The sequence below is a fragment of the Aspergillus fumigatus genome, chromosome 3, assembly GCF_000002655.1.
Source record: "Aspergillus fumigatus Af293 chromosome 3, whole genome shotgun sequence".
Taxonomy (NCBI): Eukaryota; Fungi; Ascomycota; class Eurotiomycetes; order Eurotiales; family Aspergillaceae; genus Aspergillus; species Aspergillus fumigatus.
Window position 1 is genome coordinate 2,196,258 of NC_007196.1, and position 27,405 is coordinate 2,223,662.

At 49.2% G+C, this 27,405-nt stretch overlaps 11 protein-coding genes and 1 non-coding gene across 12 annotated transcripts; 8 read left to right on the top strand and 4 right to left on the bottom strand.

The window, feature by feature from the left end:
* Positions 1-2: 2 nt before the first annotated feature.
* On the bottom strand, positions 3-3,683 carry AFUA_3G08570 (uncharacterized protein). Its single transcript, XM_749665.2, has 3 exons — positions 2,154-3,683; positions 1,691-2,070; positions 3-1,638 (listed from the first exon to the last, which is right to left on the bottom strand). The coding sequence occupies exons 1-3, from the start codon at positions 2,281-2,283 to the stop codon at positions 352-354; spliced, it is 1,797 nt and encodes a 598-aa protein (XP_754758.2). The 5' UTR covers positions 2,284-3,683; the 3' UTR covers positions 3-351.
* Positions 3,684-3,775: 92 nt separating this feature from the next.
* AFUA_3G08580 (RNA recognition motif domain-containing protein) lies at positions 3,776-4,987 on the top strand. Its single transcript, XM_749664.2, has 7 exons — positions 3,776-3,892; positions 3,954-3,970; positions 4,193-4,230; positions 4,288-4,360; positions 4,461-4,567; positions 4,677-4,789; positions 4,843-4,987. The coding sequence occupies exons 3-7, from the start codon at positions 4,211-4,213 to the stop codon at positions 4,884-4,886; spliced, it is 357 nt and encodes a 118-aa protein (XP_754757.1). The 5' UTR covers positions 3,776-3,892; positions 3,954-3,970; positions 4,193-4,210; the 3' UTR covers positions 4,887-4,987.
* A 320-nt stretch (positions 4,988-5,307) lies between these two features.
* Positions 5,308-6,121, bottom strand: AFUA_3G08590 (uncharacterized protein; the record flags this gene model as incomplete). The annotated part of the gene is made up of 2 exons (XM_749663.3): positions 5,308-5,794; positions 5,848-6,121. The coding sequence occupies 2 exons, from the start codon at positions 6,119-6,121 to the stop codon at positions 5,691-5,693; spliced, it is 378 nt and encodes a 125-aa protein (XP_754756.2). The 3' UTR covers positions 5,308-5,690.
* Positions 6,122-6,443: 322 nt separating this feature from the next.
* AFUA_3G08600 (translation initiation factor eIF2 subunit beta) lies at positions 6,444-7,850 on the top strand (the record flags this gene model as incomplete). The annotated part of the gene is made up of 4 exons (XM_749662.2): positions 6,444-6,571; positions 6,811-6,940; positions 7,003-7,626; positions 7,684-7,850. The coding sequence occupies exons 1-4, from the start codon at positions 6,560-6,562 to the stop codon at positions 7,848-7,850; spliced, it is 933 nt and encodes a 310-aa protein (XP_754755.2). The 5' UTR covers positions 6,444-6,559.
* A 393-nt stretch (positions 7,851-8,243) lies between these two features.
* On the bottom strand, positions 8,244-10,068 carry AFUA_3G08610 (AIM24 family protein; the record flags this gene model as incomplete). The annotated part of the gene is made up of 5 exons (XM_077804377.1): positions 9,474-10,068; positions 9,395-9,412; positions 8,945-9,331; positions 8,540-8,889; positions 8,244-8,462 (listed from the first exon to the last, which is right to left on the bottom strand). The coding sequence occupies exons 1-5, from the start codon at positions 9,517-9,519 to the stop codon at positions 8,244-8,246; spliced, it is 1,020 nt and encodes a 339-aa protein (XP_077660533.1). The 5' UTR covers positions 9,520-10,068.
* Positions 10,069-12,454: 2,386 nt separating this feature from the next.
* AFUA_3G08620 (SH3 domain-containing protein) lies at positions 12,455-14,231 on the top strand. Its single transcript, XM_749660.2, has 4 exons — positions 12,455-12,694; positions 12,764-13,151; positions 13,200-13,421; positions 13,477-14,231. Exons 1-4 carry the CDS (start codon positions 12,632-12,634, stop codon positions 13,530-13,532), a joined length of 729 nt encoding a protein of 242 aa, XP_754753.1. The 5' UTR covers positions 12,455-12,631; the 3' UTR covers positions 13,533-14,231.
* On the top strand, positions 13,806-13,913 carry tM(CAU)3. The gene is made up of 2 exons: positions 13,806-13,843; positions 13,878-13,913. It is a non-coding gene (tRNA).
* A 49-nt stretch (positions 14,232-14,280) lies between the features above and the next one.
* On the top strand, positions 14,281-15,203 carry mbf1 (multiprotein-bridging factor 1). Its single transcript, XM_749659.2, has 2 exons — positions 14,281-14,719; positions 14,779-15,203. Exons 1-2 carry the CDS (start codon positions 14,564-14,566, stop codon positions 15,085-15,087), a joined length of 465 nt encoding a protein of 154 aa, XP_754752.1. The 5' UTR covers positions 14,281-14,563; the 3' UTR covers positions 15,088-15,203.
* On the bottom strand, positions 15,204-17,675 carry tif34 (translation initiation factor eIF3 subunit i). The gene is made up of 5 exons (XM_749658.2): positions 17,447-17,675; positions 16,846-17,364; positions 16,677-16,793; positions 15,672-16,620; positions 15,204-15,600 (listed from the first exon to the last, which is right to left on the bottom strand). Exons 1-4 carry the CDS (start codon positions 17,471-17,473, stop codon positions 16,261-16,263), a joined length of 1,023 nt encoding a protein of 340 aa, XP_754751.1. The 5' UTR covers positions 17,474-17,675; the 3' UTR covers positions 15,204-15,600; positions 15,672-16,260.
* Positions 17,676-18,384: 709 nt separating this feature from the next.
* On the top strand, positions 18,385-21,467 carry AFUA_3G08650 (C-1-tetrahydrofolate synthase; the record flags this gene model as incomplete). The annotated part of the gene is made up of 5 exons (XM_749657.1): positions 18,385-18,508; positions 18,573-18,593; positions 18,655-18,692; positions 18,764-21,291; positions 21,359-21,467. 5 exons carry the CDS (start codon positions 18,385-18,387, stop codon positions 21,465-21,467), a joined length of 2,820 nt encoding a protein of 939 aa, XP_754750.1.
* Positions 21,468-22,800: 1,333 nt separating this feature from the next.
* idp1 (NADP-dependent isocitrate dehydrogenase) lies at positions 22,801-25,036 on the top strand (the record flags this gene model as incomplete). Its single annotated transcript, XM_749656.1, has 8 exons — positions 22,801-23,127; positions 23,425-23,460; positions 23,602-23,612; positions 23,681-23,714; positions 23,772-23,910; positions 23,964-24,000; positions 24,057-24,553; positions 24,612-25,036. 8 exons carry the CDS (start codon positions 22,801-22,803, stop codon positions 25,034-25,036), a joined length of 1,506 nt encoding a protein of 501 aa, XP_754749.1.
* Positions 25,037-25,330: 294 nt separating this feature from the next.
* On the top strand, positions 25,331-27,231 carry AFUA_3G08670 (uncharacterized protein; the record flags this gene model as incomplete). Its single annotated transcript, XM_077804378.1, has 7 exons — positions 25,331-25,612; positions 25,663-25,991; positions 26,050-26,086; positions 26,137-26,204; positions 26,256-26,635; positions 26,696-26,769; positions 26,822-27,231. The coding sequence occupies exons 2-7, from the start codon at positions 25,857-25,859 to the stop codon at positions 27,229-27,231; spliced, it is 1,104 nt and encodes a 367-aa protein (XP_077660534.1). The 5' UTR covers positions 25,331-25,612; positions 25,663-25,856.
* Positions 27,232-27,405: the final 174 nt, after the last annotated feature.

Below are 27,405 nucleotides of genomic sequence, written 5' to 3' on the forward strand. Positions count from 1 at the left end.
TCATAGCGCTCAGTATTACATATATATATATATCAAAATCAGTGAATGGTAATTGGTACCAATGAGTATTTCTCTCAAGCAAGTTGATGCGAACCGGTATCAAATCATAATATAACCTGTTCTGCCGCCAAAATTTCTTGGGCATATCAATCAATTCTTCTTCTATTCCATGTGGGGATAAAACGCCATGCGACGGATATGGTACAGCCTCCCATGGACAATGTAGCGATGCTTTACCCACCAGAACACGATTTTGAAGGACGTCCTCAGAGGCTGGGTCGTTCTCGAAACTCTCAGCAATCAGAGGAATCCGCATTGCATAGTCCCACACATATCCCAAAGTATCTGCTTCTAGATGCATGATCGCGTCATGTGTTGCCGCATCGAGCGCCTGTGTGGCAAAGCAATCATAATATCATCCTGGAGTTGAGCTTCCTCAGCAGAGAATATGACCATGTCGTCATCGAATTCGTCCCTTCCTGCTCCTGAAGCGGGCTGGAGGTTTACCTCTTGTTCAAACGATCCGGCTTGAAATACCGAGGAGAAGAAGCGCTCATCTTGGGATTTGGTAGGATGCTCAGGGCATTTCACTGTATCGGAGCCCGAGTCAAAGTCCTCCTTCGAGCCAGCATTGCTCCTATTAGCCAGTGTCGTCTTCCTGGGTCTCGCTAGAGGTGTATCAGATGTGTGCTTAAAATCTGGCTCGTCCTTGGGACCCTTGTCAGGAGCGTCTGGAAAGATGAATTTCGTATTTAGGCTTGCGCTATCCTCAACGAAACTATTTCCCATATCTTCCAATGACACCGTTTGTTTCAGTTGTTTTGAATGATCTTCATCAGCGTCCTCCACTCTATAGACAGAGCTTGCTTTGCGACTGTTGCATTTGCTACCCGAGAATGACCACTCTGAAACGACTTGGGGCTCCGTCGCTTGTTGACGAAACTTATCCCGCCCCTGTAGCAGGAGCTTCAGGTCCTCCAAGCTCCAGTACTTTCTAACAGGATGGGTAGACTCATCTTTGACCTTATCTTGTGAGCTCAAATCAAAATGCAGAAGCTGTCTTATGTGAATCTCTGACCAGCTTTCAGACAAGAATGCGGCGTGTTCATGGTATGAAATACTAGTAGGTGTTGATGATAGAGAGAGTTCGCAACGATGAACATCAGGATTGTATGCCCCGGAGTGGTTAGGCTGATCAGCTTGAGATTGAACGGCAACAGCCACATGCCTCTTCAATGCTATGTTGCGCACGCTGCAATCTGCCGGTGATTGTTGTTGTAAGTTCGGAGATGAACGCAACAAGGTACTGCTTGCCTCCATCTCAAAGCCCTGGATACGAGCTTCATCTTCGAGTGAGCGAAGTGGGAAGTAGCTCGAAATGAGTAGCTGGGAATCCTCGGGATTTGCTCGAGCCTTCCTCTTGTTGTTCAGACTCTGATGGCTTGTGCAACTTTCGCTATCGCTCCGTAGTTTCTTGCTCAAGAATCTTGTCTCTGAAAACCCCTTCTCAGGCACTCGACCTCGGTTTACCAGCTTGCGAATCCCCGAGAAATGGGGAAAATGTCGAAGCTCGCCGGCTTTCACTGGCGATGAAGTCTTCCCTCTTCTGAAAATACCTAGATTTAGGTGCGAATGTAGCTGCTCAGGCCGTCAGCAATGGGTCTCTTGCCTGCTGAAGAACAATGCATACTGTTAATCGATCTCGTGTGACATTAGAAGCATGGAAGCTGTCATTGATCGTATGTCTCCTAACCAGCTTTGATGACTTTTTCGCTTTTGTCCGCGATTGTTTTGATTGTATACAAGATGTTGAGCCTTTGTACTCATAATGGTCTTCTCTTGTCTTCTTTCGTGGTTTGCGTTCGTATCCACCCTTGCTTACCTTTTCAATAATTGTACCTTTTTCAATAGGATGCTTTCCAGGATAGGGTGACCATCTGATGCTGTCCAAAGGAGCGGGGCATTGGGCAAAGGATCTTCCTTCGTGCAGGGCCCTTCTTGGAGAAATTGATGCAGACTGCATGATGGGAGGCCGACTGCTGCAGCATTGCTGGCTCTTCTCTTGAGCCGCTTGGTCAATGATAAACAGGAATCCGTCAGCGGAAAATGGCCCCTAGTGTGATACTTCTACGCGAGATGGATAAAAAATTCACCTTCTGCAGAATCAGAGGCATGATTGTTTGTATAATGTATCGGCGAGTTCTCACGTTCAAGAAGCCATTTGAGGATCAATTCCCGGGCATTTGGTGCCAGGTGACGTTCTCTTCGCGAGGATTGATGCATGTATATAGCTGTGCTCAGGTTGAGGTTACTCGTTGGCTGAACTTGTTGCCAGTAGGATCATGTCGGCTCGCACGCCTTTCCTTCTGGAGTTGACAACATCGATGACGAATGATTGTAAGCAACTGTTCCAGAATAGGAAATCATGACTCAGGAAGCAGCTTCCTCGCCAGCTGCCTTGGGTCATCCAGGTATCAGAAAAGCATCCGTGAGTTTCAGTCATGGCAGAGGATATCCAACGTATTGATCTCATCACACTGAGATTCGAACAAGACATAATACTCTTCTTATGCACCTACAGAGGTACATAGTGCGATATAAACTAGTCCTATCTACGGAGTACTAAGCCAAGGTGGGTTCCAAGCGTCTCGCTTATATTTCCTATCAAGGCATGAGTCTAGATAAGTTAATAACCAGGCACATGTGGATCAATTCTCCACCATTATCAATTCTGCCCCTCCTCTCCAAACTTTCGTTGTTTGGTCTCTTCCTATCTAAGTGATATAAAGTGGTCGGATCGAAGATTAGTTTCAATACTAGTGTGAGGAGGGGGCAAAAGGGAGCAGTAATTTATCAAATCACTTGCCTTAATAGGAGGATTTGGCTCTTCTTAGCACCCGCCAACCCGACCAAACAAAATGACAAGCTACTGGCTCTCAATGATTGTGAGATGTGACTGACAATAAGTGTTGCTGCGGCACTTAGACCATCTAGGCCATAGCTTTCCAGTAAAACAGTCAAGCAATGGAGATCTTGCCCAAATTCTTTAAAAAAAGAATTGGTTTTGGGCCCTCCCCCCTCCCCCTCCCCTTCTCTCTCTTTTTTTTCTTTTTCTCCTTTTTAACTTTTTGTTTTACTCTTCCCAACGGCGACGCAAAGTTTCACCAATCTTATCAAAGATCTCCACAATTCAGCAAATAATCCACTGGGCCTTAAGAGGATACAGATGGTCTACACAATACTGTGCCATAATGCATCACTTTCTGAGATGAGAAAGAGCACGATCCTAGGAGATGCTACCTTCTGCAGAAAAGTGTACACTGACAGGGATGGACAAACTCCGGCTAATGTAGGATCATATGCGAGGTACAGGGTGAGATACCACCCATGGTACGACAAATGAGGGACTAAAAAGTATCTTTCTCAAAATCAAAACTCCTCTATTCCCAGAACCCCCGTTCAGCCACGGACTCGTTCAAGCATGTATTTCTTTAGGGTAAGATTCAGGCTTCTGCTTGGTCTGGCATTTCCAGTTCCTACCTGCTACTGCGCAAAGGCTACAGATGGGCTGCCGACTTCCCAGTGAGGGGGACGGAGGTGCGCATCAGCTCTCAGGTTAGTGGCGACCATACTCTAGCGCCCTTAGACTGCTCCCTTTGTGCACTCGTCGTGCATTAATAGAATAATGGTAATACAATGGCTCCCGCTTATCAATTTATAATCGCTTTGAGGGAAAAATAATAATACTATTGCCGAGTACGTAGCCTGTAGGAGTAGTAATCAGTAACCCCCGCTTTGCATCTTTGCTACACCTCCCTCAGTCCTCCCTTTCACTCTCCCACTTCGCAGGTTCTGCACGGTTAATCCACTGCTCGTCTTGCCTTATCAAACTGTGAGAATATCCTTCCTCCTCATCCAACTCACCTGTGATATTAACACTCTTTGTCTTCCAGCAACAAAAGTTTCTACTGTGAGTGTCCCTTGCCTTGCTGTATGCTCTGTTTGTTTCACGGACCAGCGACATCCTCAGGCACAGCCGCAGCAAGATTGCTGTGGAAAAATTTCTGTCAAAAAAGGGAGAAATTTTCTGCTCTTGATTTCTTCCCCTCTCCTTCCTTTTCATCCACTTATTTCGATCACCTTGGTCTTCGGGAAACTGCCACTTTGTCTCAGTACTAATTCAACTGAATAGTTTCGTTCAACCTTCGACATGTCTAAGCTTTTCATCGGGTGTGTTTTCATTTTACGTCAAACTTCAACGCATTTTCTCAAGTAACGATTCAATAGCGGCCTCGCATGGCACACCACTGATGACGCCCTTCGTCAGGGTTTTGAACCGTATGGCGTGGTTGAAGAAGCTGTTAGTAGTACCTTTTCCCTCTCATTGATCATTATCACACTATCTTTTTGATTGTTACTACCTTCCCAAACCATACTGATGACTCTTTCACGATACGCAGATCGTTGTCAAGGATCGTGACACCAACCGCAGCCGTGGCTTCGGTTTCGTTCGTTTCAGCAGCGACACCGAGGCTGATGCTGCTATGGATGCTATGAACAACCAGGAGTAAGCTTTCCCAAATCCCTTCAGACTGTAGTTTGTACCTGAGTGTCCAACCTGTACTCTTTTGAACCGTCTCTCTCATCGCGGAAGCACTAACAAATGACGCATATAGGTTCGATGGACGCACCATTCGTGTTGACAAGGCCTCCGAGCGCCCTGCCCGTAACAACGGTGGCTTCCACGGCCGTGGTGGCTACAACCAGTCCGAGGGTGCTCCCGGAAATGGTATATGCTCCCATCAAATTGTTCAACGAATTTAATACTGACAAGTTTTACAGGTGGCCAACGCTATGGAGGTAACCGGGGTTACGGCGGTGAGTAGAGTCGTGTCCCTTCCGAATAATCACTAATTTCCTTCCAGAGTGGCGCCCCTCGAATAACGCTGCTTAAATGCCTCAGTCGAAAACACCTAGCTCGTTTCTCTCCGTACCTTTTTCGCCAGATAAGTTATGAGATACGATTATGAAAATGATCATGCCGGGCTCTTTATCGCATTTCTTGAACGTGAATGACGCACAAGTTCATGATGATGGAATTTATTAGTGCTTATTGCTTGTCTCTCAATTTCGTCTTCATCTCGCCTATCGAGATAATTAAGATTGGTTGACGGCCGTTGCATGGCGACGTACTTTTCCTTAAGTTTCCTTCTAGACTTTAAAAACTCAATCCTGAAGCACTCCTCTTTAAACTTCATTGATGAATTGGCGGTGTTGCAGTCTTGATCGAAGCAGTCATGGATATTCGACCATCTGGCCGTTGGTCCTACAGTTCGCAACGCTCGTACGATCACGGAGTATAACCCACTCTCTGAAGCTCGCGAGCTCGTCAAATAGGCAAATTTAGTGTACCTCTTGACTATATTTACATAATACTGTACTTGGATCCAGAAGCAGGTCATCGAACAAGTTCACTAACTCATAAGCTGCGACGTAAGCTTTCTCGTTTTGGATGTAACCAGAGAGCCGCCATCGCGGAATGATGCAACGACCTCCAGGGACGGAAGCTGCTGCTGCTCTTCGTAGAGCTCCCTGAGGAACTACGGGTATCACGAAAATGCCTCACAGTCCATGGCACGACCGCAACCGCAGATCGAATTGTTAAGGTGACTTTGAGTTTGTTGAGACGCTCACAGTGGAGATAAAGCCTCAACGACACCAGTTCCCCTGAAGGCTGCCTTGTTGGTTATGACGACTTCAACTGGGTATTTCCATTCCATAAAGCGAGTCCACCCTACGTCACTCACATCAGTCTTGTTTGCATGCTGTAGAAGTCAAAGGGCGTACCCCAATAAGCGCATCTCCTTCCCAGATACTTCCCGATAAACGGGACGATGACCATGGTCAATAGTAACTCCAGCTGCTCAATGCTTTCTCTCCATTCCTCCTCGGCATCTGAGTAGTCGTCTGAAAGTGTGTCCAGATCTGAAGAGGTGGTAGACTCTGATGGAAGGGATGCAATCTCATCGTCTGAGCCGGATGTGTACCTGTCTACCGAAGACACCATGTACGCAGACGTAGCGAGGGACGGGTTAGAGGCGGAAGGTGAGGAGAACGACATGATGAAATTGACTTAAATCTGGGATACGGGACGGGTTAATGAGCGAAGTAAAACACCGATGATGAAATCAAGCAGCGGCCTGCCTACTGCCTGAACAAGGAATGCAGCATGAAGTGTTGCCGACCGATAGAAATATCCAAGATCAGAAACCCAATACTTGAGAGGCATCTAAAGACAGGCCCTGATGTAATCCAGGAGAGCCAAGTCACGTGAATAAATTACGGTCATACGAGTGCACAACTACCTTATTTGACTCACAGTCACGTGAACCCGTACCGCGATAACAGAATTGCCATCACGAACCCAAAGATATGTCTCTACCAATATATCAACCTCTCGTCAGGCTACCTATAGGCAAGTCTTTACTGCTAGATAACATTCTTCCTGACTGTTATCATATTTGGAAGTGCCTACTGCTGCAGAAAGGACATATATAATATGGCGGATGCTGTACGTCACACCCTGTTTTCCCTTTACCGATTCTGCCCTCCCACATTTTCTTTAATGCGGACAATCTTCACATTTCATACCCCCCATCGGCCTAATCACACTACGTTGCCACCTCACCATCAGTTGTAACAATTGCCTGTGTTAGGCAGTGAACAATCGCCAGACTGTTTTTTTTAAAGGGATATCGTCTCTGTTAATTTATTTCCACCTTGCTAACAACCTGTCGTCGGGTCCATTAGCAGGTCGAGCCTACTCCTCAAAAGCAACGCAAATCGGTTGCCTTCAGTGAAGGTGCAGTCATCATGGACACAAACGGCGAAGTCACAGAGGCTCCCGCTCCTCAAATCACCACAGCTGAGAATGAAGCTGGTATGCTTCTACTTTTCCTGTCGCTCAAACCTGCGACCGCAGCCGAAACTGACTTCAAGCAGGCACAGCAGACGCCGCAGTCGACGAAGTAACCGAACTCTTCAAGGGCCTCTCGAAAAAGAAGAAGACCAAGAAGCCCAAGGACGCTGAGGCCGGTGAAGGCGACGACGCCGCTGCCACCGCCGATGGGGAATTCGACCCCACCGCCCTGAAAAAGAAGAAGAAGAAGGTCAAGAAGGTCGATACGGGTGACTTTGAGGCTAAGCTCGCCGAAGCTGGTATCTCGGAGAAGGCCGCTGCCGAGGAGAAAGAGGGCGAGTTGCCTGAGGGCGATCTCGAAGCCGGCACCGGTATCTGGGCGCACGACGCAACCCAGGCCATCCCGTACTCACTCCTCGTCTCCCGATTCTTCTCCCTCATCCAGAGCCACCATCCCGACCTGCTGTCCAGCGGCACCAAGTCGTATAAGATCCCTCCTCCTCAGTGTCTGCGTGAAGGTAACCGTCGTACCATCTTCGCGAACATCGCCGACATCTGCAAGCGTATGAAGCGTTCGGACGACCACGTCATGCAGTTCTTGTTCGCCGAATTGGGTACCAGCGGCAGTGTCGACGGTAGCAGGCGTCTGGTCATTAAGGGTCGTTTCCAGCAGAAGCAGATTGAGAACGTCTTGAGAAGATATATCGGTATGTTCCTTTATGTCCCTCTTGGATTTGAATACTACAGTAGCTGACAGCCTCCAGTTGAATATGTTACATGCAAAACCTGCCGCAGCCCCGACACCGAACTCAACAAGGGCGAAAACCGTCTCTACTTCGTTACCTGCAACTCCTGCGGTTCTCGTCGGTCGGTCGCCGCCATCAAGACCGGTTTCCGTGGACAGGTTGGTCGCAGAAAGAGACAAGGCTAAACGAGGTTATGGCTGGGTGGGGGATCTATATGGAGCCGGCTGTGGGAAGATACTTTTCATTTATTTTTTCCTGTTTATTTCCCCCATTTTCGTATAAAGTTCCTCTGCTATGTGGATGATGATGAAAAAGGATCGAAATGTGATGTCGTGAGTTTATGCAGGATTTGGAAAAATAGAAACGACGTGAAGACCAGAAGTCAAGTCCATGTGTTTGGGAACCAATTCATTCTCATTTTGTAAGGGCTATCACAAGGGTAATAAGATAAACATGCCAGCAAGGATGGATCAAGATAAAACAGCACCCGCTCAAGGAATCACAACGCTAAACATAAGAAATTTTACAGCAAATGGATGTAGAAGCCTTTGATACTGTTTGTCCACGAGCGCGATACCTTAATTACTGGCAGTATGCGCTCCAATATGCGCGGCAAAGGCAGTGACGTTCCTCGTCTGCAAGTACACGGTCCCAGGGCCGGTGAAACGGCATGCTAGACCCTCGCCAGAACTTATATTGGAAATGATACCTCCTGAAGCGACACGCTCCATCTTGTACTTGCAGTTCCAGGCAACGAGGTGCCCGTTATCGACGTAGTAGGATTCTCCGTCGGCAATCTGGGCAGTTGATTGTCAGCAAGTCACAGAGAATCTCCACAGATTGGGTGCTAGAAGCTACGGGAAGGGTAGCTTACATCTTTCCTGATAATAGCACCGAAGCTCTGGAGCCACACGAGACCGACACCAGACAGCTTGTACACGAACAACCCCTCTCCGGAGAAGACACCCTTCGACAAACCTTGCGCTTGATAGTCCTTTGAGATACCGCTAGTCGAGGCCAGGAAGGCATCTTTTCCGACCTTCCACTGGTCAGAGCCAGAGAAGCGCAGCATAATGATATCACCCAGTGCCGCGGGCGCAAGCAGAAGCTCGCCGGGGCCAGTGTATGTGGACAGTGACATCTCGCCGCCGGCAAACATCTTTTTCAGAGAGAATTTGATGCTTCCTCTTAGTGTGATCGTGTGCGACATTGCGATCATTGCCCCTGACCGTATCATGAGCCTCGTGGACTTTTCAGGTTCCGAAAAAATGGCACTCACCTGGCTTGGCCTCAATCGGACACCCTACCGCCAGCTGCAGCGTCAGAAGGGAATTCGTGTCCCGATGGCTAATCCTATAGCTCCCGCCATTGAATGTCCCAACATCGTCCTGGGAAGTTGAGGTCACGAACTGGCTGAACTGAGACGGCCCGGCAGATGTCCGCTGGGCTTGCACAGCCATGTTCGAAGATTGCGACGGCGTTGACTGGTGGCCCTGCGGCTGCGGTGGAGGTGATGCAGAGCTTTGTCCGTATGGATTGGTTGCATATGCGGCCGCATGTGCATCTCCCGGCTGGGGACTTGCAGGAGTCGGTTGCTTAGGCGGAGGAGGGTAGCTGAAGTTCTGAGGTGGAAATCCTGGTGACGGCTGGGGAGGTGGTGGAAAAGCTGTATAGAACATTAATGAGACTATACTCCCAATGCATGAAACGGTTTGTTATCACATCATACCTCCAGAGTTTGGAGGTGCTTAATCACAGAGAGGATTAGCACGTATATTGGTCTGGTTCGGCTTTGAAATAGTACTTACGAGGATAATGGCCCTCTTGAGACGGAGGTTGGTATGAAGTGGCCATGGTTTCAGTTGATTTCCTCTTTTTCAGTAGTTTTCCAAAGGATGCAGTCGAGTCAACAGAGGGAATGAAACGAATATAAGAGAGAATGTAAGCATAACCAGAGTGGGATATCCTCGTATTCGTCAGTTGTTTCTAGACTTAATCTGATGCTGTTGAGCTCGAGTGAGAGACCTTCTTCAAGAACCGCCCAACCTGGTTGACAGCTATATTTCCATTAAAGAAATCAACTGCGCAGACTCGTGTGATATATGAGCACGCAGCTGTAGCATCAGTAGCCGCTCAGCATCCGTCATCTTGCCATCTCCATGCTCTGATTGGATTGAAAGCTGTCGGCGCTTAGAGGAATCAGGAGGGGAGAGTTGTGATAGGTCCTGCAGAAGATCCCATTCAAGTTGGATTAGTCCATCTTTAGCTTTCCGGCATGTGGAATCTGTATCTTCCTGTCATTGGGCCCCTCGTCCTTCATTGCGGCAATCTTAATGGTGGGAGACTCTGTGCCATGACAATAGAGCTTAAGCTGAGACTGCGGGCAGTCTGGGCGAGGGAGGGGGATGAAGTGGGGTAGATGAACAGGTGAGAATTATAGCCTATCGTTATTACTATGCTGCGGTACGGCCTACAAAGTGGCGTGTTGTTTGAAGATTAAATTTAATAGTTAGGTGGATAGGAATCGAAGCTCTCCCTATCTCTATGGATTCAGTACCTTGTTGAAGAGTCTGTTACATCCATGGTAAAGGACATATATTTGTATCCATAGAACAAATAAGAGCAGCTATTGTTCACCTGGCACACATACTAGCTAACAAATGACAGGCTACAATCTCAAGCTACAAAAAGGTCTTCATCACAAATTAATTGGCGGCCATCACCACAACCCCTCTGTCTCACCTTATTGCGCCGTGTATATCCTAGTTGACTTGATCGGAGCAGTCAAAGGACTCCGCGCACACATGAAGTATAGTGGATTTCTCTTCTTTCCCCGCAGCTACTTCTTCCTCCTTATCTCATTTCTATCACAAGCACTCTATCACAATTTCTTCTGGTGAAGCTGGTGAAACTTGTCTTCCTAAATCTGGTCGCTTCTCTTTGTTCTGATGTGTCTCAGTGTGTCTCTCCTGTGTGGCTAGGAGGCACATCCTTGTCTACTAGTTGTGCGCCCTAATATTAATATTGGGAAGACGATCTGTGGGAGTATAGGACCCTCGAGCCAAGCTATCACAGACACCTTTCGGTAAAGTGTCCAGGGATTTTGTTGACGCTATCTTGGGCCGAGGCTTCAATACTGGCTGCTGGAGGGATCTCACAGCATCCGATTGTTTCCCACAGCATTTCTCACAAGAGGCGCGTCTTCGACAATCATTCTTCAATACTAGAGAACGGCGATGCTCGATTCTTGAGGTTCCAATCAATATAAATTCAGTCCCATCGAAGCTGTGTCTGTTGCGAGATGCCTCTGCGATCATGGCATCCTTGAAGTTTTGCACATGCTTCTGGGGAACAGTGGAATACACAGCACTTTCAATCTTCTCCGCAGCTGGCACCTATTCCAGACTCCAGATTGCTTCGCCAGCTAGTTCCGGAGGTCTTCAGCACCTTTGGAATTTTCAATTGTTGTAATATGGCCTGCCCGGGTTCCTCCTCTACACAGTACAGTTTATCAACTGAGTCATTGCTAGCTCACTGTTATAGCTGAGGACCATCTTCCTTAAGGCGAATCTGTAGTCGTATTCCAGACTTTACTCCGACTTAATCTGAAACCTCGCTTCGAGTTGAGGCGGACTCTCAATGAGAAGCTTAGCCACAATCTGAGCAATCCGAGGGATGGACTCGTGAGAGGCATTCGCCAAGGATCTCCACCGGAGACTCTGTATTCCAGAAATGGCTCAAGTTTGTCTAGGCTCTTGTCGTTGCGTCGGCCCAGGAAGCATGAGCACGTTCTAATCAGAGGTTATAAGAGGCGAATGATGTAGTCTTCTCATTTGAGTGTCTTTTTTTCTATTGTCAAGTATGAGCAAGCAGAGTTTGTGCTCCAACATACTGCGTGAAGAGTCACGCATCTTGAAGACATCTCGCTCCCTGTGTTATGTTAGGATCTAACTTTGAATTGATTCGCGAGCGATATCGGTGACCTCGTTAGTCGTTTGCATCTCAAAGTCTGCAGCCGTACTACGGGCCTACAGCGGATCAGTGATGGTGGGGCTATTGATGTTAAGTGTACTCCGTAGATGCGGACCGTTCAGCCACAACCCCAGGATACAAGTGATCGTCGGCTTGTAAAACTCTGGTATGAACTCATGGCTTATGATCATGATAATGACTACAATTTCTCGTCAGCTCTGGCCAACACTTAATCTCTGAACTGGCAGGTACTCTGACTGGGATTGATCTAGCATTCTTTTGAAACGTTCTGGAACAACCGGTCTCTTGACATATGGAGCAAAGCCAATTAGGCAACAAAATATCCAGTCTTGACTTACCCTGTAGGGAAGGAGTAAGTCAATCTCTACGGAGTACATCAACTATTCTATGCTACTTGTAGGTACTATCTGGACTACAGTTTCTGTAACTTTTCGCAGGGCATTTCCATTTGATAATTAATCCCACCGGTCCCATAAGAGAGGCGTTCTTTTTTGGTATTGGGCAGAGTCATCAGCACAACACCTGTACTATGCCTGCATTAGCCAGTAAATCAAACATGAACAATGAAATTTAGGACATAGGGAGTTCCAGAATACGGATTCATCTATCCAAAGGTACAGTTTCTCAAATGCTTTACTAACATGTATATGACATTGCGCATTTAATCAATGATTGTGTTTTATTATTGATGGAAACATAGTTTACCTACCTTAGTAGCGCTCTGTAGGCATGGCAATGTAACATAGTCTGCCAAGCCCCATGAGATACCTAGAAATTGTGGCTCTTGTTTCGGTTCCACCCTCTCCCGGGTCCAGTGCCATGTGTGCCTGAGTTCCTGGAAACATATATTATTAGTGACAATCGACTACGCCTTCCTGTGGTCGACATCTGCTCCAGCGGCCGTTTCACTTCCATCCATTTTTTTCATCGCTGTAATCCCCTTTATCATTTTTAAATCAATATCCGCATCGTCATGGCCACCCAAACCAGCTTCATGACCGCAATGAGCAACCGCTCGCTCCGCACTGTCCGATCGGTATGATAATGCCGCACCGGTTTCTTCATCATGCCAACGTCTGTCGCACACCTTGCTAATGTATCTCAGGAGCTCGAGTTTCTTGCAGATGCTTCAGTCATTACTCGTCAGCAACTCTCATCGATCCTGGCCCACCTGCCTAATGAGGCCCCTCAACAAGCCAATACACCAGTTCCTCCGCCACAACAGCAACAACCGGTTGTCGCTCAATCTCAACCTCCCCCGGCATCATACGCTCCCCCCACATCGCAGTTCGCTAATACCTCCTTGAACGAGAAGGCCGCTCTGCAGCAACAACAATACTCGACCCCCTCTATTCCTCCACCCGCTTACCCTCAAGCTGCGCCCGTACTGTCCGTCGCTACAGCACTCTATGCTTATACTCCAACAGATGCTGGAGATCTTGCTCTGCAGCCACACGACCGTGTCCAAGTTTTGGAACACATGAACGCTGATTGTACGTTGGTTTGAAGGCGGTGCCAGGAATTCAAGCTAACAGACATAGGGTGGCGTGGCCGTAATGAACGGACCAACCTTGAGGGTATCTTCCCTCGCAGCTATGTGAACGTAATAGAAGAGAAGGGAGTGTCGTCTCCCCCTCCTACCAACTATGGAAATTTGCCCCTTGACGTTAGTCAGAGCGGCTCAGCTGCCCCAGATGAAAAGCGGCCGGGCAGCAAGTTCGAGGAGCATGGCAAGAAGTTCGGAAAGAAGATGGGTAATGCCGGTACGTCGATTGTGGCTCCATTAATTAGTGTTTGCGGCCACTAACTATGTCTTAGCTATCTTTGGTGCCGGTGCTACTATCGGCTCCAACATTGTGAATAGTATCTTCTAGCGTTGATCCCTCGAGTCTTTCTGGGGTCTGAGAATGGGTTCTTCCTCAGTCATGGGAACGGCGTTCAGGCGGATTGTTTGCTCAACCTATCGTAGGTATTCATAATGAAAATATCGGATTTGATAACAATATGTGGATCATGACGCACAGCATGATGATCAATGCTGCTCAAACACGTTGTCTGTGCTTGACAATCAACTACTAGAGGGATTCGGCAAGCTTCGACCAGGCCGCTCTCTTGTTTGGAATTCGGGCTTTGGGTACGCTATAGCCGCCTCTGTGGTGTAGTTGGTTATCACGTGAGTCTCATATTATGTATATGATCAGAAGCTGCACTTCTGGGACATCTCAAGGTCGGGAGTTCGATCCTCCCCGGAGGCAGTTAGGCTAGTTTCCTTTTTGCTTGCTTTTTTTTATTCTTGCCCCGTTGTATACAGATACGAGGCTATGTCAAATGTTTTGGTTGCATCCCCTTCGCTGTGTGACGATGAATAGTTCACGCACCATCGTTCCATACACAATCTGCTTATTTATGGTGGTGTTAAGGCTATTGTACAATCAAGTGTTTTAAGAGGCAAAGAGGAAAAGTTTGAATGGGCTTGCACCTAATCCTCTCTCTCCTGTAACTAGGAAGAGAAACTCTTGTGTAATACACGCATGATAGTCATCTCACTCTTGACTCCAGATCTGGTAGGTGTATGTTGACTCGACATTAATTATGGAGTATATACAGTGTATCTCCAAACGTCTCCAAACCCTCTTTGGGACCCCGAATGAGATGATGTCAGCAACGCTAGTCCCAGAGAGGAATAGTGCATGACTCCCCTCCAAATTGCGTCGCTCAGGGCTCGAGAAGCTTCTGTGTCATCAGTATAAATTCGGTGGCTCTGTGGACTCTCTCCTTGTCAGTCATAACCTCACGCGATCACTCTCTCCGCCACCTTCTACTCTACCACTTCGGACACCTCTCTTATTCCCAACATCGTCCTCCATCAATACCTTCATACGCTTCGAGCATACGCATCCTCAAAATGAGTGATTGGGATTCTGTCACACGCATTGGAGCCAAGCACCGTGCTGGTGCCGCTCCCCGAGAGACGGTAGTCAGGGGAAAGAGCGCTCTGAACGCTGCTCAGCGCCAGGGTCTCGTCATTGCTACTGAGAAGAAGTATGCAACTGGCAATGCTGTATGTTCTGCATTCACTCCCCTCTCCATATTGAATACCTATTAACGTTCGAAAAAAAGGCCGGAAAGACAGCCGCCATGGAAGGTCAGCACCTGACAAAGGTCGATCGAAGCGACGACATTGTCAAGCCCAAGACCGTCGGTCTCCAGGTCGCAGACGCCATCAAGAAGCGCCGAAACGAGGAGGGCTACAAAATGACACAAAAGGAACTCGCTACCAAGTGCAACACCACCATCACAGTCATCCAGGACTTTGAGAGGGGTACAGCCGCGCCCGACCAGAAGGTCCTGAGCGCTATGGAGCGTGTGCTCAATATCAAACTCAGAGGCTCGGACATCGGGAAGGAGAAGTTCCCTAAGAAGAAGTAAAATGGGGGTGAGCCCACGCCTTTTTCTTAGGGAATCGAAAAACTCAAGTTTTTGATTTTTCCCGATGTTCTTTCTTTCGTGTCATGATACGTCTTTTTTTTTTTTTTTTTTTTTTTTTAGAACCTATGTCCTTTTTATGATGTTTATGTTTTCTGCTGGTCGGAAGAGCGCTGGGCTGGCATTGAAACGATTCATATATCGCGGCATAAAAATACCACTTGCTTTTCGGGCGCTTCTACGGACTCGCTTTGCGTTTTTATCCTTGTTTCTGGACTTTCATCGTCATAAGAGGGATCTCATGGCATCGACGGGGATTGCGATTGCAAGGTTGGGGACTTCTTTCAGATTGCGCGCCGGTTTCGCCGAGTTGTCTATAGAATATTTCACAGGTATAGAACAATCAATAGATGAAGTGGCGCCTGGTGTTCGAATCTTGGGGCAAAATAATTTCAAATGTAGCGAAAGTGACCCCCCCTCTCTCTACACCTTCATGGTAAATGGCAAGGCCCTCTACTGAATTGCAGTGTGTCGAGAATGTTACGGGGTTGCTCCAAAGTACCAGAGGTGGCAAACCGACGACTTACCAAGGTAGATGTGCCGAATGGAGCGGTAAATCCAAAGGATCTCCGTAAAACTCTTGAAAGTCAATTCTCCGTGCTCCTTCTTTATTGGCAGAAAGTTAGGCCGGAAATACAGGTACAAGTTGATGAAAAGTCTATCCCTGAGTATTTTTCGGACGATAGGTGCTCAATTCTCATGAAGAAGCCGATGTATTGAAGCCATCCAGATCAGGCACCAATCGGCACTAACGAGATAATGGACATCAATAGTATTGCTGACGAGGGTGTTTCCTCCGCCTGGACACATAATTCAAGTCGAATATGGACAGTGAAGGAGAACTGACGGGAAGAAGCAAAAGGGCAATTCTTTTGATTAAGATGGTAAGAGGACGAGGTAGGATGATGATGGAGAACAAGAAAGAATAACTGTAAAAGAGGTACCAACTCCGTAGATGAACGAGAAAATCATGCCCTGTATTGACCCGCCAGGTCTTCTACCCATTTCCGCCGCGCCTGGCTTTTCCTTCTTTTATGAGCAAAAAAGCGTCCGTCTCATGATTCATACAGATAATGCATGACTTGAAAAATAAAGAGCTTGTGGATATCACCCGACTCACTTCCTCAGCTGCTCTCTCTCGACCTCGTACATGAAATCAAAGTAGGGCTTGTCAAAGTGGTGCACACGAACGTAACCGTCCTCACCACCGGAGGCATATGCTGTGCCGTTGGGGTGGACGTCAACCGTGTTGAGGGGACCGAAGTGGCCTCTGACACGGCCAATCTCGTCCTCGAAGACCTTGTGGTAGAAACGGGCCTCGAATTTACCCTGCCGGGCGGAGGTGGTTGTGACATCCATGGCGGCCTGGCCACCACCCAGGATCACGTAGTCCTTTTTGGGAGTGATGGTGGCGCTGTTCAGGGGAGTATCGGCAACGTATGTTTTGAGAATGGCGAGATTACGAGAGGAGATGAGCTAGCGATAGTCAGACTTTGACAACATATGGATGGATGGAATGGGTCAGAACGAACCTTAGCGGACTTGTCTTTGGAGGCAGTGATGAAGTAAGTACGGTCCTGAGAGAACTGGATGTCGTTGATCTGGTGATCAAACTCGTGCGCCTGGACGTTCTCCAGTTGCTCACCAGTCTGCGCGCAAATCAGCATAGTTTTCCAGATTCCAGGTGCAGAATAAGCCCACCTTTCCATCGTATTGGCTGACACTGCCGTCTTCGTGTCCAGCAATGATGTACTTGCCCAGATAACTCCAGCCCGCCACGGTGGCCTTGCTTTCTGTGCAGGTGATTCTCAAGCTAGGCTCATCGGCCTGGTTCTCTAGACCACCACCCTGACTATCCCCATAATTGATGTCGAGCACAGCGATCGTACCGAGGAATCCCATACGCTTTTCCGTCACAGCCAGCAGCCTGCTTCCATCGGGGTTGAATGCGACCCGCTTCACAGCGGTAGGGAAATCCCAGACCTTAACACACTCGCCAGTCTTGACGTTCCAAAGTCGCACAGTGTTGTCTGCCGAGCCGGTCGCCAGGAGAACTGTGTTGGGGCTGACATCGACCGTCCAGATGGCACCCTGGTGGCCACTGTAGGTACCAAGTCGCTCGCCGTTGGCCGACCACCAAGCACATACAATCTTATCCTTCGCCACGGAGAACAGGAGATCGCCATCGCGGTTGAATTTGATCTGGTTGAGGGACCGTTCCTGCAGAGAGATGAAATATCAGTCGCTAGTCCAATAAAAGCGGCAAAGCAAATCCTGGTGGAGATTCGAGGGCACAACGTACATGGCCCGAGAGCAGAATAGGCCTCATCTTGGGCCAGAAGAAACAATGTTCGGGTGTGAGGAAAAAAGAATAGACTTGGATTTAACGTCCTCCGCGACAGGAGTGTCCAGTACTTGTGTGATTGAGGCGGGGATGCTGGCGGGCTGTCGTTGTCAGCGTCGTCGACTAATTATTCTTAGTGAATTTCATCGCACAGTTCAGTTCGGCGTTGCGCGCCAAGACCTTTGCCTATTCCAGGTTGTTTGCCCCTCAGGCAAACAATCGTCGGAGCGGGGATATTCCGATGTCGAGCAGCGTCTGCCTCAGGCTCCTGGCAATCACGCAGAACGCCGAACTATTCCTGATCTAGCTAAGAACTAATCTGCATCTTACATAAGCGCCTTTCAGATTTGCATGGGAGGATCTACGGAGTAGCGGGACAGTTCCCAAGGTAGTTATTATGGAATGACTCAAAGCTCAGAAGAGATTTTTCTTGTTTCCCTCAGGGAATGGGAGAAATATGATAAGTCTGTTGGCTCAACTCAGTGCTCAATGTATAGATGAGCTCTCTTCGATGAATTTTAATGTGTAATTATCTATATTGGTTACTCCTTTAATCCATTTCAAGGTGGAGCTTAAGTTGTCGACTGCTTTCCCGACGGAAAACTCCTATCACCACTCGTCCGAGGGCTGCACCAAAAGCCCCCAGCAAGCAGCAGTCGATGCCCTTTTCCCCCGCTCGTTCGGCGACATTACCCCGCTGTGCTGTGAGTTCAAAGAACTTCCTCTGTCGCCTTCGCAGTCAGCGTTACTTTTCTTACATCTTCCCATCTTTGACTTCTCTTCTCCTTGGAACTTCTCGACATTACTTCGCTGGACGTGTGGTCGACTCTCCCGGTTCCAAGACCTTCCCGAAATCATCACTTCCCCGTCGGTCATTCTCCAGCACATCTACCGTTATGACGGCCACAAAGATCGATGGCACGGCCATTGCCAAGAGCATTAGAGAGGGATTGAAAGCCGAGATTGCAAAGATTCAGGAGTCCAATCCTCGGTTCAAGCCGAGTTTGGTGATCTTCCAGGGTACGTTTAGCCGGACAACATGAAATCAACCCGGCGGGAGGTACTGACATTGGTTCAATTTTAGTCGGCAATCGATCGGATTCGAGTAAGTCTGAGGACATTCAACTCAACGCCTAGATAAGTGGGGTGTTCTAATTTGCTTCAAGGCACATATGTGCGCATGAAATTAAAGGCCGCTGAAGAGGTATGGATATAAATCTCGTAATTTTCGACCATACTCCTTTGGGGCCTTACTGATTTACTGCATCTGTCAAGGCGAACATTCTCTGCAAGATTGTCAACTTTCCTGAATCGATCTCTCAGCCTGAGATCCTTCAGGAAATCACAAAGGCTAACAACGATCCCTCGGTGCACGGCATCCTCGTCCAACTTCCTCTTCCTAGCCACCTGTCCGAACATACAGTCACATCTGCAGTTGCCGACGAAAAGGATGTCGATGGTTTCGGCGCAATAAATATTGGAGAGTTGGCCAAACGAGGTGGCCATCCTCTCTTCGTTCCCTGCACCCCGCTGGCTGTTATGGACCTCCTCAAGGCAAGTGGAGTAAATCCCGCCGGCAAAGAGGCAGTGGTTCTTGGCCGTAGTGACATCGTCGGAAGCCCTGTCAGCTACCTGTTGAAAAATGCAGACGCCACCGTGACTGTCTGCCACTCCAAGACGCCGGACATCCCCCGCATCGTGAAGAACGCCGACATTGTTGTTGCAGCCATTGGGAAGGCAGAGTTCGTCAAGGGCGACTGGCTGAAGCCTGGTGCCGTTGTTATCGATGTTGGCATTAACTACAAGCCTGATCCTTCGAAGAAGTCGGGACAGCGTCTCGTCGGAGATGTCGATTTTGAGGCCGCCGTAGAGGTAGCTTCGCAGATCACTCCAGTTCCTGGAGGTGTTGGTCCCATGACAGTTGCCATGCTGCTAAAGAACGTCGTTACTTCGGCCAAGGCATACTTTGAAAAGCAGCGGGACAGGCATGTTACGCCGCTTCCCCTCAAGCTGGTCCGGCCTGTTCCTTCCGACATTGCCATCTCCCGTGCTCAGTACCCCAAGCCCATTACTCAAGTCGCCGCGGAGGTTGGCATTGCTCCCCACGAGCTGGAGCCGTACGGCCACACCAAGGCTAAGATCAGTTTGAGTGTTCTCGACCGCTTGGCTCACCGCCGTAATGGACGTTATGTCCTGGTGTGCGGTATTACTCCTACGCCTCTTGGAGAGGGCAAGTCCACGACTACACTCGGTCTTACTCAAGCGCTGGGCGCACACCTGAACCGGATCGTGTTTGCCAATGTCCGGCAACCGAGTCAGGGTCCCACATTTGGTATCAAGGGTGGCGCTGCCGGTGGAGGCTACAGCCAGGTCATTCCCATGGACGAGTTCAACCTCCATCTGACCGGTGACATTCACGCGATTACTGCTGCCAACAACCTTCTGGCTGCCGCCATTGAAACTCGCATGTTCCATGAAGCCACCCAGAAGGATGCTGCTCTTTACAAGCGACTGGTCCCTGTCAAAAAGGGCAAGCGCGAATTCCAGCCCATCATGTTCAGAAGACTCAAGAAGCTTGGCATTACTAAAACGAACCCTGACGATCTCACCGAGGAAGAAATCCGCCGTTTTGCGCGCCTTGACATTGATCCGCAGACAATCACCTGGCGCCGTGTGTTGGATGTCAATGATCGCCATCTCCGAGGCATTACCGTCGGACAGGCCCCTACTGAAAGGGGTCTGTCACGCGAGACGGGCTTTGACATCTCCGTGGCCAGTGAATGTATGGCCATCCTTGCGTTGAGCAACAGTCTCGAAGACATGCGCGAGAGATTGGGACGCATGGTTGTTGCCACCTCTAAGAGCGGGGACCCCGTGACTTGTGACGATATCGGCGCTGGAGGAGCCTTGGCCGCCTTGATGAAGGATGCTATCAAGCCCAACCTGATGCAGAGCTTGGAGGGAACTCCAGTGCTGGTCCACGCCGGGCCCTTCGCCAACATCAGTATTGGTGCCAGTTCTATCATCGCTGATAAATTGGCGCTGAAGCTTGCCGGTACTGAACCTGATGAGGATCACGAGGCTAAGACTGGTTTCGTAGTTACTGAGGCCGGTTTCGACTTCACCATGGGAGGTGAGCGTTTCTTTAACATCAAGTGCCGGTCATCTGGTCTCTCCCCAGACTGTGTGGTCATTGTTGCCACCGTCCGGGCTCTGAAGGTTCACGGTGGTGGGCCAGAGATCAGCCCTGGAGCGCCGCTCCACGAGATTTATCGCACTGAAAACACCGAGATTCTCCGCAAGGGCTGTGTGAACCTCAAGAAGCACATCCAGAACGCCAAGATGTACGGAGTGCCGGTGGTTGTAGCCATCAATCGGTTTGAGACGGACACGGAAGCCGAAATTGCTATCGTCCGCGAGGAGGCTATTGCTGCCGGTGCGGAGGATGCTATTCCTGCCAATCACTGGGCCGAGGGAGGTGCCGGAGCCGTTGACCTTGCCAAGGGAGTGTTGGCAGCTAGCTCCAAGCCCAAGGACTTCAAGCTCCTGTATGACTTAGAAGGTAGCATCCAGGAGCGCATTGAGCGCATTGGAAAGGCCATGTACGGTGCGGAGAAGGTTGAGTTCAGCGAGCTGGCGCAGAAGAAGGTCGACACCTACACAGCACAAGGCTTCTCCAATCTTCCGATCTGCATCGCCAAGACCCAGTACTCATTGAGTCATGATCCCGCGCTCAAGGGGGCCCCAACAGGCTTTACAATTCCCATCCGTGATGTTCGGCTAGCTGTTGGAGGTGGATATCTGTAAGTGCTTATTTTACCACATGGCTGCAGCGGATCAATCGGCTAACCAGTGGATGAACCCCCACAGTTACGCACTTGCGGCAGACATCCAGACCATTCCCGGATTGCCGACTGCTCCGGGTTATCTGAACGTTGACATCGACACCGAAACCGGGGAGATTGACGGCCTATTCTAGGCTGATTGAGATCGTCCCATGCATGGTGTTCAGCGCTTTTCTCATTTCCGGAGTGATATTTATTACCTCCGGTTTTATACCATATTATTGACTGTGATGTACACTTAATTCAACATATATGAGCATGACGACATTGGATTGGATGGCTGTGTCTAGATGCTGGTGGTCTTCAACATACTGGGATGAAAATAAAGAGCGGGCACTCGGAGTTGGTTCTAACCTCCCCGATGTGTGGGACAGAGCTAGATAGTACATAGTAAATATATCATAGAAATGACAAAATTCCTAGCAACCTGCGCCGTGTCTGAAAGACAGATATTAATCAACTCGGATAATTAATCATCGATATTATCACTTGATAGCTTGAATCTCTCACCGAAGCCAAGTCCACTCTCATGCTGTGCCAAAAGATCCGCATATAGGCGATCTCGGTGTATCGCTTTCCGGCGGTACGTAGTATGGCGTCCGTTGCCGCGGGAAACCGAGGTTATTTCATGCATACCTCTCATTTCAGGGAGACGAAAGGGAACAATATTAGTAGGAAACAATATAAGGACCACCTTAATATTCTTAGTATTAGAACTGGATGACACGGTCATACCTTGTTAGCTGGAAAATCAGGATCATGAACACTAATGTAGGTAGATACGGAGTACAGAGTTAGAGTCCGTGGGTTCATGGTAGTGGTTCGTTCGAAATGTCCGGCTTCGGCGCTTTGAGCGGAGTTCCAAGTCCTGCTAAGGAGGAAAAGGTCAACAAAAACAACCAATTCAGATCACTTGAAAGACGTGAGGAGCAAAAAGAATCAGTCATAAAGCAACCGGGCAAAGGCTTTTCCTCCTGGGATAAGAGGACGCTTTCTCCTTCATCCTCTTGGACCGGATTTCTTCACTTGGACGTTCCCCATATCTTCCTCCCACCTCCAAAGTATTACTATCATCACCGTCAAGCAATTTTCCGGGCGGTCCGTTCTGCCCCGTGTTGCCCCAGAAATTTGGCAAGTGAGAGCTCTTGAATCTGTAAGTCCTGATTGTTCCCTGACCATCTTCTCCGGCTTGACGGCTGCTTCCGACTCCACTGTCCTCCTTCCAGCCGAGCCTCTTCTTGTGATTCCCTCGGGTACTGCAGCTTGTGAGTCTGCATAGTCCACGCTTGGCTGACTGAAGCAAGCTGGTTTTCCCCTGAGAAGCGAAGCGGAAGTACCGATTTGCGAGCCGCCTTGGGCCGACCAATATCCACGCCATACTCTTTGTTTCCAATAGGGCCGGGACGTAGAACCAGCGAGGACAGGAACGCGAGAGTGTTATTGCGAATTCCCTAATCCCAGATCAATATGAGCTCTCTCCGTCTCAGTTCCGCTTTTGCGCGACGCTCCCTCCACGCCTGTGCCCCTCCTCGATCTGCCCCTCTCTATTCCTCCGCTGTTCGCTTTTCTTCCCTTTCCTCTTCTACTTCCTCTGTCTCCTCGACTTCCTCTTCTTCTTTCTCTACCTCTGCTGCTGTATCTCGTCCTCAGCGTACTCTTGCCTCTTCCTCGCTCCCTGCTTCTTCCCGCTGGTCCGGAGTAACCTCGTTCCGTTTGAACCAATCGCGCACCATGGCTACCGAAGGTACCAAGATCAAGGTCAAGAACCCAGTTGTTGAACTGGATGGCGATGAGGTAGGCTTTCTCTCGTCGGGTTTGAAATTCGAATTCGATCTGCAGCTAGATCGCTTGCTTCCCCCTGTTCTTTATATAACCTTTGCTGGGTTTCACTGTCACAAGCGCGTCGGACGTGCATTTTCGTCATAGTCTGCTAGAACGCGGGGAAAAACGGCGGACTGTGCCTGCTGTACCTGGACGAAGCTGTCAATCTTCCGAGGATTACTGACTCATACCAAACAATGCTCGCTCGATTCACATGCTGTTTGTTTGATGGACATGTGGGCTAACAAGTGATGTTTCAACTATTCTTAGATGACCCGTATCATCTGGCAGGAGATTAGAGAAAAAGTAAGTTCTTCGTCCTCCTGCCTCCCCCCTGCCGCTGCCAGCTCTATCTGCATGCGGGCCGTTCCTCTCCGAAGTTTTGCGATCAATCACCTTTCTTTGTGAAGCTAAGACCTATGTCACTGACTTATCGTCTCTTTAAAGTTGATCCTTCCGTAAGTCTGTCTTTGTCGACTGTCTTCAGCGAAGTCCCGGCGGGATGTGAACTGAGATTCTGGATTAGTTACCTTGACATTGACCTCAAGTACTACGACTTGGTATGCTGCACTCTTGATATTTTGTAATCGAAGTCCTCGGCGCTAATTTCGTTCCAGGGTATTGAATACCGTGACCAGACCGATGACAAGGTCACCGTTGAGGCTGCTGAGGCCATCAAGAAGTATGGTGTTGGTGTCAAGTGCGCCACCATCACCCCCGATGAAGCCCGTGTCGAGGAATTCAAGCTGAAGAAGAGTATGCTGTGCCACCTCACTTCATTCGAACCATTCTCTAACTAGTTCCTCAAGTGTGGCTGTCTCCCAACGGTACAATCAGAAACATTCTGTATGTTGTCCGCAATCTACTGGTACTCCTTCCGGCCAAATGCTAATCCATTGTAGAGGTGGAACGGTCTTCCGTGAACCAATTGTCATTCCCCGTATTCCTCGTCTCGTCCCCGGCTGGAACAAGCCCATCATCATTGGTCGTCACGCCTTCGGTGACCAGTACCGTGCTACCGACATTGTCGTTCCTGGGCCCGGTAAGCTCGAGCTCGTCTACACCCCTGAGAACGGTGAGCCTCAGGCCATCAAGGTCTATGACTTCACCGGCGGCGGTGTTGCCCAGACCCAGTACAACACCGATGATTCCATCCGTGGCTTCGCTCACTCCAGCTTCAAGATGGCCCTGATGAAGGGTCTGCCGCTGTACATGAGCACCAAGAACACCATTCTGAAGAAGTACGATGGCCGCTTCAAGGATATCTTCCAGGAGATCTACGAGTCTACCTACAAGAAGGAGTTTGACGCCAAGGGCATCTGGTACGAGCATCGTCTCATTGACGACATGGTTGCTCAGATGATCAAGAGCGAGGGTGGGTTCGTTATGGCCCTGAAGAGTGAGTTCGTCCTGGTGTCTTCCCATTATGAATGTCTTTTACTGATTGACGTCTGAAGACTACGACGGTGATGTTCAGTCCGATGTCGTTGCTCAGGGTTTCGGCTCCCTTGGCCTAATGACATCCACCCTGACTACCCCTGATGGTAGCGCCTTCGAGTCCGAGGCCGCCCACGGCACTGTCACTCGTCACTACCGTGAGCACCAAAAGGGCCGTGAGACCTCCACCAACCCCATTGCCTCTATCTTCGCCTGGACCCGTGGTCTAATCCAGCGTGGCAAGCTGGACGAGACCCCCGACGTCGTCACCTTCGCCGAAGAGCTCGAGCGCGCCTGCATTGACGTCGTCAACGAGGAGGGCATCATGACCAAGGACCTGGCTCTGGCCTGTGGCCGCAAGGAGCGGGAGGCCTGGGTTACCACCAAGGAGTACTTGGCTGCTGTTGAGCGCAGACTCAAGTCTAACCTTAAGGCCAGACTGTAAGCGTTTTGACTGATTCAACTTGTTCTATTCTTTGATTTGCATTTATTGTACTTAAATACCATTTTCCGCATGAAGGCTTTTCTGGAATAGCCGCAATTTAAAAATTATATTTGGATAGATTCGGTTGCGTCGTTTGAAGATATTCTTACTTGCAGCAGACAGCTTTCCTTGTTGATCTTGGAGCTGTTTGAGGCATGCTGTGTTGTGCTTAAGGTCGCAGATTCGCAGCCCCACTCAAGAGGCAAACTGTAGGGGTCTTGTCTCTGGACAATCGACATTATTCTTCACGTGTCAGATGCTCCTCTTTAAACTTTTCGAAACCAACATCAATTGAATCGATTGACGGTTCTACACCCTTGGCCCACCTAACTGCCTCGAGAAGTGAGTGGACGATCAGCAAGGGGACCCTCATGCCTGAGGGACGGTCACGCCGGTGATGTCTCGGGACTGGTATGTAGGGGCCATTCAATACCCGCATTTATACCGCCACCCATGTCGCATTGGGATAAAGTAGGTTTCACTATACCAGTCAAAATCGTGCGTTGTGGAAGGCCCACCATGAGATAATAATTCTTGGTAGGATTGACGATCCAGATGCATGCAGAGTTTGTGCTGACGCAATAGAGTCACATTCCAATAAGGATGCCTTAATAAGCAGTTAGCCACAGCAACATATCTCCATTCAATTCAAGTAACATCAGGCAGAGAAGTTTGCAAGATGTTCTAAGAGTATGGAGCAGCAGCTATTCTCATCAATTGAAGACTGAGTACTGTCGAAGATGCCGTCGCCTCGTCACGGCGACTCCCTTCACTCATCGACATGACCGCCCGGATACTGGGCATCACCACTGCTCTCCTAGTCCTGTCGACCTTGGCGGTCGCCCTGCGGTTATACACCCGGTTTGGGATTGTTCGTACACCAGGTTGGGACGATGCATTGATCGTTGCAGCAGTGGTAAGCTGATGAAACGGTCGCTTGATTGATGTCAGAGCACAACTGTTGACGAACTAAGGGAACGAACTATGTTTTTTATGCATGTCTAATCATAGGTAAGTCACCGGCTTGTGTGAGGCCATGGCTATAACTTATCCTCGAGTAGAACTTCGGCACCACTTGGGACAGAAACAAGATACAGTCAGCGAGCATGATATGCGACTTCAGCTCAAGGTACGTGCTTCACACATGGAGTAAGGCCATGATAACTGACTCGAGCTGCAGGCCCTCTGGCTCTCCATCCCATTCTATAATCTCACCCTTACACTGGCCAAAATCTCCATGATCCTGCTGTATATGCGTCTCTTCGCCTCCACGAACAAACGCTTCCGAATCCTTCTCATCGTTTTTCTCGTTTTTATGGGCATTGTCGGCCTATGGACCCTGTTCAGCACTTTTTTGATTTGCCTTCCAGTCCGTGGGTTCTGGGACCACTCCGTTCCAGCCACATGTCGATCCTTCGCGGTAGTGTGGTGTCTCAATGCTGCGCTGCAGATCGTAACGGATATAGTGGTCGTGATGACCCCGATACCCACGCTCGCGCGACTCCGTCTACCAACGAGACAAAAGTTCGCCCTGATATTAGTGTTTGCTTTGGGGTTCTTGTACGTCTCTCTCCGCTTCGGCCCCGCCTCCATCGTCCAACCCTATACTAACGCCTCCAGCGTCTGCGCAATGAGCATCATCCGTCTTGTTAGAATCATCCAACTCGCCAGCGGCAGTAGCGATGAGTTCTCCAGTAACATTGCACACCCCAGATCTATTAGCCACAATACTGACAAGGTTATAAGAGCGCAACGGCCCAGCAGCAGCCTGGTCCTCCATCGAATCCAACGTCGCCATCATCTGCACCTGCCTACCGCCAATCCAACCCCTCCTCGCCCACATGTGCCCGTGCCTGCTCTCTTCGCGCCCGCGCCCGCGCCCGCGCGACAGTAAACGCCAACGCCAACGCGAAAAAGACCTACCCTCTGTCTACTCGTTCCGTCTCAATAACCCGTTCGCTATGACGAGTGGGAATTATTCGGCTAGCGTCACTGGAAATTGCTCCACCAATGGGGATGAGTTGCAGGACACGGATGGGATCCAGGTTGTTAGGGAGTTGAGGTGGGACTTGGATCCTGCGGAGAGAAGATCCGACAGTACCACTGAGAGGGAGAGTGCGAAAAAGCACAGACGGGATTCGGGATATGAGGGGTGATTGCCTGCTTTTTGACTCTCTGGTTTTCTCAACAGTTAGATGTATAGACTTTTGTAGGATTGGGAAGTTTATAGACTTGGTGTGAAAAAGCCTGTTGTGGATAAGCCGGGTAATTATTTATCTTGGAGAATATAATGAGACGCATGTACAGGTTGTCTATGCTCAGGTACATAC